General features: G+C 41.7%; 2 protein-coding genes across 2 annotated transcripts; both read left to right on the forward strand.

The window, feature by feature from the left end:
- The first annotated feature begins 1,039 nt into the window (after positions 1 to 1,039).
- Positions 1,040 to 9,465, forward strand: rhbdl2 (rhomboid, veinlet-like 2 (Drosophila)). The gene is made up of 8 exons (XM_071526201.1): positions 1,040 to 1,482; positions 2,240 to 2,483; positions 5,345 to 5,493; positions 6,101 to 6,213; positions 6,484 to 6,584; positions 6,965 to 7,025; positions 7,138 to 7,199; positions 7,885 to 9,465. Exons 2-8 carry the CDS (start codon positions 2,253 to 2,255, stop codon positions 8,062 to 8,064), a joined length of 897 nt encoding a protein of 298 aa, XP_071382302.1. The 5' UTR covers positions 1,040 to 1,482; positions 2,240 to 2,252; the 3' UTR covers positions 8,065 to 9,465.
- A 2,612-nt stretch (positions 9,466 to 12,077) lies between these two features.
- Positions 12,078 to 14,212, forward strand: gja9a (gap junction protein alpha 9a). The gene is made up of 2 exons (XM_071526194.1): positions 12,078 to 12,127; positions 12,706 to 14,212. The coding sequence occupies exons 1-2, from the start codon at positions 12,078 to 12,080 to the stop codon at positions 14,210 to 14,212; spliced, it is 1,557 nt and encodes a 518-aa protein (XP_071382295.1).
- The last annotated feature ends 614 nt before the right edge of the window (positions 14,213 to 14,826 follow it).

Consider the following 14,826-nt stretch of genomic DNA (forward strand, 5'->3'; position numbering starts at 1 on the left):
CAGCAAGGATGGATTTTGAGCAATCATTTGTGCAATCGTATAACGAAACTGGTGGTTTTGTGTGGTTTTGTGTTTCCTCAAAGGACTTAAGACCCAGGCTTAAGACTCAGTTTTCTTGTGTTATGTGGTCTGTTGATTCATTCCTTATGTATGAGGGGGACTGTGATTAAAACATTTTGACGCTATACTTGTGTATTGAGAAGGAGATAATCCACTGGCAAAGTTTCAGTGCTCTAGAGCAGTGATTCTTAACCTTTCTCATATCAAGGATCCCTAATTTAGTCCACATTAGGGCCACAGACCCACATTTGATGAGATTTTGTCTCTCAGAACAAAATCTGAGAATACTTTTATTGTTAGATATAATTTTGTCCAGAATTCCATGACTATCTGTATTGTAGGTAGAGCGATAACAGTGAAACTATGATCAAAATAGTCATTCTTCTATGTTCTCAAATTGTGTTAACTTCTTGTAAATAAAATAATGGTGAAGTTAAACAACTCATTAATTTGCTGGGGACCCCCTGGAACCCCCTCAAGGACCCCTGGTGGTCCCAGGACCCCACGTTGACAACCACTGCTGTAGAGATGTTATCACACCCTCTGCTGGTAAAATATAAAAGTACTCTCGACTGTCCCATTCAAGGAAATGTACAGAAATGGTTTTAGTAAATATTTTTTATTAGTTCGTAAAGCAATGCGTGACTGATTTTTGTTTCTCAGCAACTTGCACAATATGTAACGGCAGTCATGGTTCTTGGTTGTGGAGTCTAATGCCACCTTGTGGTGTAACCAGGGTCATGCATTTATTGAGGTGGGACATGGCCCTCAGTGCACTTTACTGAATTAGGTACTGTATAATTTAGCTTTGAATGAGTCACTCCGTGGGTCAAAGATGGTCTTTGTTTTCATGTTTCATAGAGCTGGAGTGGGTGGTGTGGGTTAGTTGCCCTACTAGAAACGCTGAGCTTCTGTCTGCAATGTGGATAATGAGGCTGTGCTCGGCCAGTGACGTCACGAATCTCAGGTGTGGCACGGGGAAACAGGTAGGCTGTGGTTTTACATAGCTCCCAAACATCAAGATCCACTGTCATGCTAAGAACATTTTTATACTGAGTTTACTGGAAAAGGGGAAGTGGTCGGTGGTTTGTTTGTGCTGAGGAAGGAAGTTTCCTGCGGGGAAAAACAGGGAAAGATCTATAATTATCTCAAGCTTTTTTTTTTTCCCTTCTTCTTCCGAGCGCCTATGGACAGTCATTTTGAAGAAGGAACTTCGCGGGTTGTCTGATCCTAAAAACATGGTGGAATGGTTTTGAAAGAAAAACATAAGGATGCATTTTGAATTCCAGTACAATCTCTAACCATTTGCAATTTCTAACTCTTAACTTATAATTTGCGTTGTTTAGAAAAAGTTAAATCGAATAATTTATGCGTTTCGGGCCGCCTGCGGACAGCGCTGCACTCTTCCTGTTGAAGGTTTAGGTGAGTAACAGTAGTTCATTTCATTCAACACTAGACCAAATATTTGCCAACTTCACCGTGTCTAGGACCCTCAAACAGATGTGTATTTTAAGTTGTAGACCTCCTGAAATAGTCATCAACCCGTGCCGTCTGAGAACAATGCAGACAACTGAGCATACGTGGTAATAGCCTAGTAAACAGCAGAATGAACCAGTGAATTTCTGTGATGAATGAGTTCGTTACTTAATCAATGAAATATAATCAAATGAAGCTCTTAATTTAGTTGGGAACTCCTTCAGTGCTCCTCTGGGTCGGACAGTCGCACACATGCACATTTTAAGAGTAAAAGTACAAATCCATAGTAGTCTTATTCAATGTATCTGTGGTCAGTTTCTTTTCTTTCTATTTTTAAGGGTTTTTTGGGTTTTTTTTTTTTTTTTTAAGCAAAACTGAGTTATTTACTTAGTCTTCGAACTTTGAATGTTGCTTTATGCCTGTATTTTTTTTTTTTTTTTAAAGAAATAACCTTTTTGGGGTTAAATATGTAAAAAGATAAAAAGTGACAGTTTTACCAGATGGTACATTAAATCTTTGATGCTGAATATCAGTAGAGCACTTTGTCCTATAGCTCAGGATATCATGGCTCACAAATGCTACATGCATGTTGAAGTTCCCCATTTTATCACAGCCAAGATAATACAGTCTTTATGTTGACTTCATTTCTCAATGCCTAAAACCTTTGAGAAAGTATTGGCCTCTCAATAAATATCCTTTCTAGGTTTGGCGAAGTGATGGAGGACATCGACATCGAGGAGCAGGACCCGTTTCCTGTGGACAGAGACGGGAGGCAGTGGGGGGACGATGCGGACCGGACGGATGGCAACAGAAAGATGGGATGCTGTGAGAAGTTCCAGCGCTCCGTCTCCAAATGGATGCTGCCAGAAGACTCCCGCAACACGTACCTGGAACGTGCCAACTGCTGCCCGCCTCCCATCTTCATCATCCTCGTCAGTATTGGAGAGGTGAGGCTTTCAGAGATACTGGGCCGGGCTCATTCCTTGCAGGATCATTACACTACATTACATTACCTCCAGCCATCTTGCAAATGCTGGGAAATTATGACGTTGGCTGGCAAGTTTGTACATTCCAGCTGCCACATTGACTTATCAGTTTTTCAGAGGTCCTCTTCTTAAAGGAGGAATCCGCCCTAAAACACTAACACTGTAAAAGAAAAACAGCTATTGGTCATGCACTTTGCATTTAGGCACCCATTTTGTTTTTGATGGTGTATTTTTCTTATTCCCACGGATTTCCAGCACAACTGCAATGGAGTGTCAGTCCCTCAGAGTCAAAGAGCAACGGCTTCCTTCTAGACTCAACATTTTGCACTGATGTTCAGCCATCATGCAGGGAGAAATCCATCGTGGAAGAGGCGGAGAGACCAAGTTCTCCACCCACAACAGCCTCAATAGACCAGAATGCAATGTAGCCACAAGACATGCTGCATTTTTGAGTAAGGGGTGTGACTCGCTTCTCCTCGATTGGGAAAAACTCTGCTCTGTAGTTCTTAATAGGCTTGTTTGAGTTGACTACCTGCACACCTGGAAAATAGACGAGTGTAGCCGAGTACAGTCAGGCGAGGAATCAACAAACTGAACACTCTCGACTGCACACTCACTGCTCTTTTTCTTCTTCTTCAGTTTTGTTTAATGGCGGTTAATAAACAATTTAAAAGGTGCATTACCGCCACACACACTCACTGCTCTAATGACCCAGACCTTCATGTTACTTATTTTTATTTTAATGTAGGCATTACATGTGGCATTTATGGAAAATATGACATAGCGTTCTAATAAAATAATATACATACTGCTTATGGAGTGACATCTTGGAACAAATATAAAAACTGAAGTTTCTTCATTTCACTGTGGGTGTGTGATACAACTGTGATAAACCAATGAGCGCTCAGCTCGAGGTGTTTCCCATCATCCTTGGTGCTGTGCAGTTGGTGGAGAGCAACTGCAGCGCCTCGCTCCAAAAACTGCAGCCGCCTCAGTCCTCTGAGATTCCCGTGGCTCGCGCAGTCGAGTCAGCGCAGCAAGTCGGACAACTTTTCTAACGATCATGCAACGGACCAAGCAGTCGCTGGTCAAAACTGCGCAGGACTTGCTCATCTCAAACGAGCCTAATATCAATATTGTGCTCTCTCCATTTTCACCTAAATCCAACAGCTGACTGCAACAAGTTCACTCCTGTTGTCTGGGGCTTGTTGAAAGGAATTCTCGGAAATGTAGGAAATCACTAATTGGAAGTAAGGCAGGTCGAGGGAAAGTGGGTACACCAGAAAAGTAAATTGCAACACTTCATCACGAAATAATTCCTGGAATGTAAACATCATAAATTGATGATATCAAACCGTGTAAGAGCATCCAAAGGTGGATTTTTCCTTTTTAAACTGATTTGGCTCATTAAGCGGTTACTGTGGCTGGTGAATTTGGGGATTTTCCAGCTACTGTGGCTAGTGTGCAAAAATGATTAGTGTACTATATGTGGCACACACATACAGTATGAGCTGAGATTGGGACAACCAGTATGGATTCTGTGATCTAATTCTAAAGCATGTGCAGCGTACATTAGACACAGCCATGGTGTTAATGACGTTATTGATTTTCTTTGATTGTATTTAGGGCAGCAGATGATGTGGTGAACTTGTTTATCAGGGCCTGTGTCAGATATCTTTTGATCGTGACACTAAGTTAAGCTATTAGTCTTATTTGACATCATACAGCTATTTGATTACAGGGTGGCTCTTGATTTGAATATGGCCAAAGTCTAAACTGAGAAGCTCTTGTACGGCCATAGACATTCGCCTTTCTCTTTCTCTCCACTTCAATCTCTCAGTTTCTCCATCTCAAGCGGTTTATTCCTGTGAATGTCTTGATTCATTGAGTGCAATCCCCCAGAAGTAGGCATGGTTTCAATGAAAATAGCAGTTGGAGGTTCAGGTTGGATTGGGTGCAGTTAATATTAAAAGTATGCGATTCAGAGGTGCTTTTCCTGAATGTGTAAACAGAAAGCCACCGTGCCTTATTGATTTTTGGATGCATGTAAATAAACACACCTGTGTATCACAGAGAAGCATGGAATGTGTGGAGGGTCAGTGGGAGATTTGTTCAAATGGCGAAAGGGGGTGCTGGTGACTAGGATTCCCCTCATATTTTCCCTTAAAACTGCGGATTAAAAGGGGGGGTGTATTTAATTATTTCTTTCACAGGGTTGATGTTGATCCCCCTTATATTGATGCCATTAGAGAATGGTTGGAAAGATATGCCTAAAACACTTAAAATCTAGGGAAATCTGTACAACATTATATGCAAAGTCAGTGTGCCAATTGGTCTTATGTTGGTTGTGAGGTTGCTGTTAGAATCGGTTGAAGGATGTCAGTTCATGTTGCCGTTTTCTTTCTTACCAGTCAGCACTTTGCACACTGCTTATTCATACTTGGGGAAAGGCAGCTACTGCTATCTGAATGAACAGCTCACCCGTTGTTGCTCACAGATGTCCACTGTCACTGCATTTGAATGACTGTAGATACTAAGGAAGATTGACTGAGCTGGCATGGTCTTTTTCAACACAGCCATGCTTCACATTCATACAGATACAAGCATTCAGACCTGGGAGCTGCCAAGTATAATCGCAGTCTTCTACCAGTTGGCAGCAGTTTATCTCTTTGTACAATGTTTTTGGGAAGAGAGTAAGAGAATAACACTGCCTGTAGTGTGCGGTTGACCACTGAGTCAGCAGGATATTTTCTTGCATGTAGTGACTTTTTGAATGTCTCACTATGTGACTAATGTGGGGTGTGTTCGCTGTTGTTGATCAGTTGGCAGTGTTTATTTACTACGCGGTGTGGAAGCCACAGAAGCAGTGGGTGACCCTGGACGACGGCATCTGGAACAGCCCCCTTACCTACAGGTCGGACATCAGGCAGGAGGCCTGGCGCTTTGTCTCCTACATGTTCGTCCACGCCGGGTAAGGAGCGGGCTTTGTTAGAAAGCGTTAGTAAGCATTAATAAACATGATGTCATTCCTCCCCATGTTTAAGTATTACCATTTTCTTCCTTCTGTGGCTGCAAGTAACAATTATGTTCATTCGCGATTAATCTATTGATTATTTTTTCAATTAATCATTTAGTCTATAAAATGACAAAAATAATGACAAATGCCCATCAGAAGTTACCAGAGCCCAAAGTGATGTCTTAAAATTGCTTTTTGCTGACCAGCAGCAAGTGGAAAACTTGCACATCCAAAAAAATGGTTAGTGCAGGTGCATCAGAAAAAAGCAATAGAATCAACAATGAAAAAAAAACACCACACTCTGCTACTTGCAATGCAACACATTATTTATTACAGAACAGCAGCCAAAAAACCCCAAACAAATATTCATTTTATAATGATATGAAACAGAGGAAACCAAGCAAATCTTTGCATTTGTGAAGCTGCAACCAGCAAACGATTGCTATTTCTACTTGATAAATGACTAATACAATTAGTCGATTATCAAAAATATAATCTATTAATTTTCTGTTGAGGGACTAATTGTTTCGCCACTTCTTCCCTCCCTGCCTCTCCCTCCCAGTGTGGAGCACATCCTGGGGAATCTGGTGATGCAGCTGCTGCTGGGCATCCCTCTGGAACTGGTCCATAAAGGCTTTGAAGTGGGGATGGTCTACATGGCCGGCGTCCTGGCAGGTGGGCATCACCCGTCTCTCTCTCTCTCGCTCTCTCTCCCTCTCACACAAACAGCGAGAGATAGCACTCTCCATTGATAATCAGCCTTCAAAATCCACGCTAGACTTCAGAAGTGAAGTGTAGGCGAGCGCTCTGAACGGTATGCACCCAGACTTCTGACACTCGCTCATCTTGAAGTTGGTTTTTCCTGTTTGTGTTAAAGCAAGCCATGGGTGTCAGAAATGCCATTGATGCTAAAGCCGATTATTTCTGTGGCCGTTTCCTCTTCAGGCTCCCTGGCCAGCTCCATCTTTGATCCTTTCAGTGCCTTGGTGGGGGCCTCTGGGGGGGTGTACGCCCTGATAGGAGGCTATTTCATGAACGCTGTGGTGGTGAGTTTAGATACAGCTGGTTTTAATTGGAAGAGTTGGACTGAACATGAACTTGGGCTGCATTTCATTATCAAGTGTGTTGATTTCCCTATTTCACTGTCACTCTTTCAGTACAAATGTCATTTTGATCGTTTTGCAATTAATGTCAATTTAAAGGTGCATTTAGCAGTTACTGAGCTATTGAGCAGACATTCAAGCCCTTAGTTTTTTCACTTTTAAGTATATTCTTATGACATTGGTGTTACGTATTCTTGTGATTTTTCTGCCCTGTCAAGCGTGCCTTAATAGAATCAGCAGTGCAAGTCTTCTCTTTATTTTGTAAGGAAACTGCTATCCAAATATTATTATTCTTTAAAGCTGGCTTGTGTTTCAATTCACAGAACTTTCGAGAGATGATTCCTCTCCTGGGAGTGTTTCGTATCCTCGCCATATTGCTTATTGGTTGGTTCCTCTGGATTCTCCTTGTTGTATTTCCACCTAGTTACACTATTGGCTTATTTGTTATGATCATACTTCAAAAAATAGATAAGTTAATGGTGTTTTCTTCCTCTAGTTGGGACAGATGTTGGATTTGCCATCTACAGAAGATTTCTCAGCGATGAGACTGGTTTAAAGGTATGAAAGCATCTGGTTTTGAGATTTCCCTTCGCCTGTAGAGTACAGGGTTGTTTCAACAGAACAGAAAACAAACAAAGGGCTTTGTGCAAACCTTTTCTCACATGGAAACGGCCTTAAGAGCTTTCCAGCCAACCTCGCCCAACAGTGGCAGGCGATGGCTTGGATTTGCTTGTGGCTATAGGAAAGATCAGTAGCTGTGCAGTAGTTGTGTCACCCAGCCAGGGTTAGGCTTATACAATGTAGACACAAACCTCTTGCCAAGAGCGATAAATCATGCAGCCACACGCCTCTGTATAGGCATGTAAACACAGACTGTAGACTATACACTCACGCACAACCTACTTATTTGTTTTTCATCAATAGTCCCCATCATGATGTTTCGGCCCTTGTCCTTTGACTCCATAGTTTTAAGTTTTGAAGAATAAAGCAACAGCCCAAAGCACATCTTCTCCCGTTTTGACTAAGCATGTTTGTCTTTCTAAAAGATTACACCAGAACCTGCTTCCTCACTCCCTCCCCCCCCTGGTTATCTTCTTTCCCCCCCGCTTTCTGTCATTTATTTTGGCAGTTAAACTGGTCCTGCTAGTTTTGCGGGGTGTCAGATGAATTGTGGATCTGTGGTCAGTGTGACTTTGGTGGTTAAAGACTAGATCAAATCAAACTCCACCCTTTCTTGCCTTAGGTGTCCTTTGTGGCCCACATCGGAGGAGGGGTGGCAGGAATGACCATCGGCTATGTCTTCTTCAGCTGTTACAACAAGAAGCTGCTTAAAGACCCGCGTTTCTGGTTCTGTATAGTGGGTTACTTAGTCTTTGTGCTCTTTGCTGTGCTCTTCAATATCTTCCTGTCCCCAGCATCATAAGTCCCACTCACACTACCTTTTTTATAAAAGTTAACACTAAAAGCCTTAAAGTCACACTCAGGAAGCTGCATTTTACTGATCACGTATTGATGATACTGATGATGTGTTTCAGAGCAAAGTTGCTTTTCAGGGACTTTCAGGGTATTTTTATTTTTTTTTAAATCTCTGATTTTAGAGCAGAATTTGTTCTAATGAAACGGGGCCTCCTGCTGTTTATGTGTAGCATTGCACAAGGCTTGTGTTTCGCATTTTAGACAATAATGTTGATGATAATGTGCCTTTTTTTGTCTAATTAAGTAAATAATTTAGTCCTGAAATGAAATTTTATACCTTGTAATACAGTGATTGATATTTTTTGTATTACAGATATGTTTTTGTTTTAACTTTGCCGTGTTTTATCAGGGTAATTTATATGTATGCATTCAGATGTATTTGTACTGTTCATGACTGTCAGCAACATTAAGGAAATCTTCTGTCATTTTGGTCTGATAAGAATGAATTCCTCAGACTTTCCTCTTCCTGTTTTTATGGCATCTTTTTCTCTGTTCCTCTGATGTTTGGTAGCCAGTTTTTGCTGAATCATCACTATCATAGGCCTCCAGTGTTTCTTAAAAATGTCCGTTAAACTCAGTGAAATCCCTCTTCCACATAAATCACAACATTTGATGAAGATGTTATGTTAACCTCTCAGGTGTCGCTTCTATTCACAACAGTTGCTGTACGATAATACTACTACGATAATACAGTGTTTCCTCAAAAGCTTTATCTTTCTATGGAAAACCAGGCAACTTCAGGGAAAAGGGATTCATGTCCAAAACACTGGAGTTCCCCTTGTGTTTTGTAAGCAGTGGACCTGATTTACCACCAGGCCTTGGCTGAATGCCTGGGTATTGTTTCAGTGACATCCTGTTGACAGGAAATGATGAATTATGTGTTGAATTCATTAAGATGTAAAACTATTGATTCATTTCTCAGTTATAACCATTACTTCTTGTTTTGTGTGGAAACACAAAACTTGGGCTTTAAACATGAACCTCCAGCTTTTGCCAATTGAAACTGTCTGGGTAGATATCGTACCATACCGTTACTTTGTTAGTATTCTGTTGTTGAACGTAGGGCAACACAATTAATTTGTGGATCATTTCAATGGTGTTTTAATGAGTTATAGTACGTGTAACTGTATAGTGACTGTACATGGGTTATGTTTCGTAAGTCTATTAGGAAAAGCTTTATCACAATCTTACATCTGGTAGGTATAGATTTTGATATAGGAGCAGACTTATTTTATGCCATAACTTAATTTCATTTTTGTAATATTATGACCAAAGCTGTTTTGACCTTAAACACTTGATTTTTCATTGCCATAGCTTAATGTTTGAGAGAGCATTTTAATAAAATTTTGACACATTGTGAAAAGTCTTCTTGGATGTGTTTGATATAATGTTTTGTCATATAGAATCTCTGAACATCTGCAGAAAAGGGACAAGGCTGTTGATTTTGTCTGATGAATCTATACAGTGTTATCAGTAAAGAGTACATTTCCTGCAGGAGGTGGCTAACATGACTAAAGGTTAGTAGGCAGCCGCAGTGTGTGCATGGCACCAGCCTGGTGTTTCGTGGTGCCAGGCTAACTGCTTGGCACTCTGTAGCAGGGGGGGGACATTAAAACAAATAAAATTGATCGTACCCCTATCGCAGCCACCACTTCCGTCCCTTTATGTGGAACATTCCATAGTTTCCAAACTCACCACATCAATATAACCTTGTGCATTTGTAATAGCTTGTTGTTCTTTGGAAACAAACAGTGGGAAACAGTATGTTGCCCTGTACTCTACAGTAGACAAAGTTGATGATATCATTCTATATGAAAGCTGAAAACCTTTGTGGACATTGTAGTGGTAATCTATGAGATTCCTGTGTTTTTATGTTGATTTTGGTGACATCTTTGGTGCTAAGTGGTCTTTGCTGTGGTGTTTTTGCACTGTACTTCCCAGAGATCACCTGTCAATCAACCAAAGCTTTGGAATGATATACCCTACAATGTTACTATCAACATTGTATTGAATACTGACCACAATTCTCAAATTCGGCCAAGAAATTAAGGTAAAACGAAAAAGTTGGCATTTTGAAATGGAAAATGTGTAGAAACCCTGTTTTATATCCAAGGGAGTAGGAAGGTTTTGTGTTCTTGATCTTCAAATAATTGTTTGTGTTTTCTTCAAAAACTCAGAAACTGGACTTAAACACTTGCTTTGCTAATGAGAACAGAATTGGAGCAAATTTACAGCAAATTTGACATTTGTCCAAAATCCCACATGACAGCCTAATGATGAAGTCAGTGAGTAACATAAAATTTTCAGTCATTTTTTGCCAAGGCAGTTTAAGTCATAAGTCAAGAGGAGGTGAACAGTTGTTTCACACTGCCATAACAAGAACAACAAGAAATCCAAAAATGCATTCTAACAAATTGTGCAAATAGACAATGGGCAAGAGTGCTTTCTGTTGCAACTAAATGTAAAGATGAGGCTGAAATACAATTAAAAGTTGATTGCTGTAATTAAAAGAAAAATGTGAAGTAGCACCAGGATTTTCCCAGTAATCACTGTGACCCTCTGTCCCCTAATTTGCCTGTACCAGACTTGTTTAAATCAATCGTGCTCTGCTAGGCCATATTAGGGCAGAATGAGGGATTTAAGCTCAGAGATGAAGAGTTCAATTTGGGATAAACTCACATTAACAGATGTGCCAAATACATTTTTTGTGAGGAGGAAGTCTTGAACTGAGCTTAGGTTAGTTACATCAGTTTTGATCTAGATAAGCAGAAGCAAACTGGTGCGCAGGTCACAGAGGTCAGTTGAATTTTTGATTTGTTTGGCTCAACCGTTTCCACAACCGATAATTAAGCTGGTTTTGGGGTTGGGTTTGCTGTTTCCTGCTGATAACCAATATTTTCACACTTTGAGATGGTTTGTCACGCTCTACATAACTAATGACATGTACTGTAGAGGCTATTTATAGATGACTAGCAGTATATCAACGGTACATGAAATACATGATTCCTCTGTGAGTAAAAAAAAAATAGATCATGTCATCATATGGCCTTGGAGCTCTGGGAAACACATCATGATTAACTCAGCTACAACCAGTCATTCATATCATACGGAGGCATTTAAAGGCATTTTATGGTCTTTAGAATTAGAATGTGTAGCTGGCGAGTGCAACAAGCCAGTGATTGATTTCTTGTAAATGGGATAAAATTTTGTGTCAAGTGGATGAGACAACTTAATTACATCCAGAGAGGAGCAGCAGGGTATGAAATCGGACATGACTCATTGATTGTTTCACAATAGTAGAAAACTATTGATTAAATAAGGCCTGTGTGGATGAGTGACTATCATTACATTGGTGATGTGGAGATACTAACCATGGTAACTGTTTTCAGTGCTCTCTGTCTGTACATGCTGAACAGCTCATCAGATAAGCTGCAACAATTAACTGCTAATGTATCTTCAGCATGTAGCCTAGATGGAAAGATCTGCAAAACAAATAAGTCATTGTTGAGCGTCTATTTGGAAACAGTGCGGTTACATACAGCCACAACTAATACACACACTCTCAAGTGAACCACCAGAATATGTGTAATATGAGTTACATTTGTCATATCCATGCAAACAAATTTTCTAATATTGTTGTGTGGAAAAGTAAAACTTATTTGAGTTATACCCAAACAAATACAGGCAAATGGGCTCTGACTCTGCCAACCTTGAGGTCAAAATCCATGTTACAACCCCATTGCTGTGAGGCTATGATCTAAATGTATTGGTGGATCTGTTGGTATTGACTTTCTCTTGTCAGAGTAATGTTGGCACTCTTCCCTCAACAGCTCAGTTGTCCCCACTCTGTGTCTGGCAACACTGGGCAGAGGCGGGTCACTGAAGTTCAGGTGATGTGCAGGGACAGATGTGGAGGGCACCAACGATTTTTCAACATTTTGGTGACCACGTCACGGCTGCATGACCCGAGGAGATTTAAATCACCGGCAGTCCGTCCATGCTGCTGCAAGGTAAATGGAAACGGCAACTACACAGAACTCTGTGGGAAGGGAACGGCTTTGCTAGGAGAAAGCAGGACCGATGAAAATATCTAAGGAGAAACAACTGGCCATCCTAGGATCAAATCAGTGGCTGTTAAGTCTGCTGAGCTTACTTTTTGATATCTTCTTTTTGCAAATATGCAACACTTAGGATGCATTATCACTTCACATTACTTTCCTCAATGTTAATATTTCATTTTTCCTGCCGTGAGGTATGTCCCTGATAAATTTATTGGTACTTGTTAATTGTTACTTTTATTAAATTAACTAACTTTTCTAGAGTTTCTAATGGTTTACTTTGAAGCTAAATGATTTGCCTTAAATTTATACTATGCTCACTTAATCTGAAAGGCTGCTCATATTTTCTACCTACTGTTATTTTCTATATAAAAATCCAACTTGCTTCCTCAAAGGAATACCATACCTGTAGATATACCCATTACACATTAATGCTTACACAAATTTGAAAATTGGTAACTCAACAATTTAATCAAATCTTTTCCCTAATGATTTCATCTCTCTCTACTCATTCCATGCCCCTCTGCCAGTCATAATGGCCGAGTGAAGATGGGGGACTGGAACTTCCTTGGCGGGATATTGGAGGAGGTGCATATCCACTCCACTATGGTGGGCAAGATCTGGCTCACCATCCTGTTCATCTTCCGCATGCTGGTGCTGGGTGTGGCTGCCGAGGACGTGTGGAACGATGAGCAGGCCGATTTCATATGCAACACCGAGCAGCCTGGGTGCCGCAACGTGTGCTACGACCTGGCTTTCCCCATCTCCCTCATCCGCTACTGGGTGCTGCAAGTCATTTTTGTGTCTTCTCCCTCGTTGGTTTACATGGGCCACGCTCTCTACCGGCTTCGGGCGCTGGAGAAGGCCCGGCAGAAGAAGAAGGCACTCCTGCGGCGGGAGCTGGAGATGGTGGATGTGGAGATGGCCGAGGCCAGAAAGAGGATTGAGCGGGAGATGAAACAGCTCGATCAGGGCAAGCTCAACAAAGCCCCTCTGAGGGGTTCTCTGCTGCGCACCTACGTGGCTCACATTGTCACTCGCTCCGCTGTTGAAGTGGTCTTCATGACGGGCCAGTATCTCCTTTATGGCTTCCACCTCTACCCGCTCTTCAAGTGTGAGCGGGAGCCTTGCCCCAATGCAGTGGACTGCTATGTTTCCAGACCAACAGAGAAAAGTGTCTTCATGGTGTTCATGCAATGCATCGCCGCGGTTTCCCTCTTCCTAAACATCTTGGAGATCATGCATCTGGGCTACAAGAAGATTAAAAAGGGAATCTTGGACTACTACCCACACTTGAGAGATGAGCGAGACGAGCTTGATGACTACTATGCCAACAAGTCTAAAAAAGAATCAGTCGGGCAGATGGGATTCAACGCAACCCGGAAGGCGACGATTGCCTCTGCACCCAGTGACTACAACCTCTTGATGGAGAGGGTCCAGGGCACAAGCATGTACCCAAACCTTATCAACCCTTCGGCTTTTCTACCTCTTCAGGGTGAGCTGGCCACCCAGCAGGCTTTGGATAATCCTAACGGTGCAGTTCAAAGCCCCACGGAGAATAACTGCACCTCCACCAACACGACTAACGAGCCCCGCTCACCACCCTGCGACTCGGTGACCCCTCCAAAGCAGGAGGAGGCTGAGGACTTTTCGCACCTTCCCCCGCACAGTGAGGAGGATGACGGCAGTGAGATATGGCCGAAGAACACAGCTCATGCTTCCTCCTGCCCCACGCTGCCAGTAAGTATGGCGAGGAGAGCATGGAGGGGTCACGGCTCGTTCAACTGCGCCACAGTTCTGGAGGGTAGGAGCTCCGACACAGATTCGTGTGGGGCTACAAAAGACAGTAGTGGATGCCCCTCTGCTCGAGCGCGGTCAAAATCAGATGCCAAACATCACAGTCGGCCCTCCACCCCGGAGTCAATAGATGACTCCAGCTCAGGATCCAGGCACAGCCCAAGACCACCTTCCTCTAACCGCAAAACATCCATGGCAAGCAACACAAGCAGCAGACGAGCCCCGGACTTGCAAATCTAAATTCTGAATGCAAATTTAGTTTTAGTCCTTATTTGCACCACAGAACCCTGTGTCACTGGGACATTCATTAGACTGACATTCATGACGGACACTGCAGTTCATATATGGATTTAACAGCACTCCAAGCCTTGCTCCCCCTTATTGGTGAGAGGTTGCAAATGTAGATATTTGGTGTGTAGTTCTGTCCTCATCTACAAATGTTTAAAACCACTGAATAGGTATCAATACTGCATGCTTTCATGGCACATACAGCAAAGCCACTTTTCAGTTGCTTTCAGTGACATATTAGAATGAGGAACAACAGAGGTCTGTTACAAGTGGACTGTGCATATTTTATATATTTTTTAAATGTTCTTTGGAATAAAGCTGTTTTATATTGTGACTGACTGCTGCCAATGCTACCAAACTAGCATGTAACCACAGTAAGTGTTATTTTGGAGGTCTAATCCAGGATTAGGTACATTTGGCCTTACTGTAGTAAGACATTATCACTAAATGAGTGTGACAGGGTTGAATGATTTTTCATTGTAATGTCACATCCTTACATTCTATTAAAAATCACAATATCATTTGAATATGAAGAATATATACCATAAATTCTGGCCACTGCATTA

Source organism: Centroberyx affinis, unplaced genomic scaffold, assembly GCF_046629955.1.
Source record: "Centroberyx affinis isolate AG114_WGS23_722 - 3 ecotype Tasmania unplaced genomic scaffold, CSIRO-AGI_Caff_v1 ptg001394l_1, whole genome shotgun sequence".
Taxonomy (NCBI): domain Eukaryota; kingdom Metazoa; phylum Chordata; class Actinopteri; order Beryciformes; family Berycidae; genus Centroberyx; species Centroberyx affinis.

Coding starts and splice junctions, on each gene's coding strand:
- rhbdl2 (XM_071526201.1), top strand. CDS start 2,253: ATGGAGGACATCGACATCGAGGAGCAGGACCCGTTTCCTGTGGACAGA. Junction 5,494..6,100: donor TACATGTTCGTCCACGCCGG/GTAAGGAGCGGG, acceptor TCTCCCTCCCAG/TGTGGAGCACATCCTGGGGA. Junction 6,214..6,483: donor CATGGCCGGCGTCCTGGCAG/GTGGGCATCACC, acceptor TTTCCTCTTCAG/GCTCCCTGGCCAGCTCCATC.
- gja9a (XM_071526194.1), top strand. CDS start 12,078: ATGACCCGAGGAGATTTAAATCACCGGCAGTCCGTCCATGCTGCTGCA. Junction 12,128..12,705: donor TCCGTCCATGCTGCTGCAAG/GTAAATGGAAAC, acceptor CCCCTCTGCCAG/TCATAATGGCCGAGTGAAGA.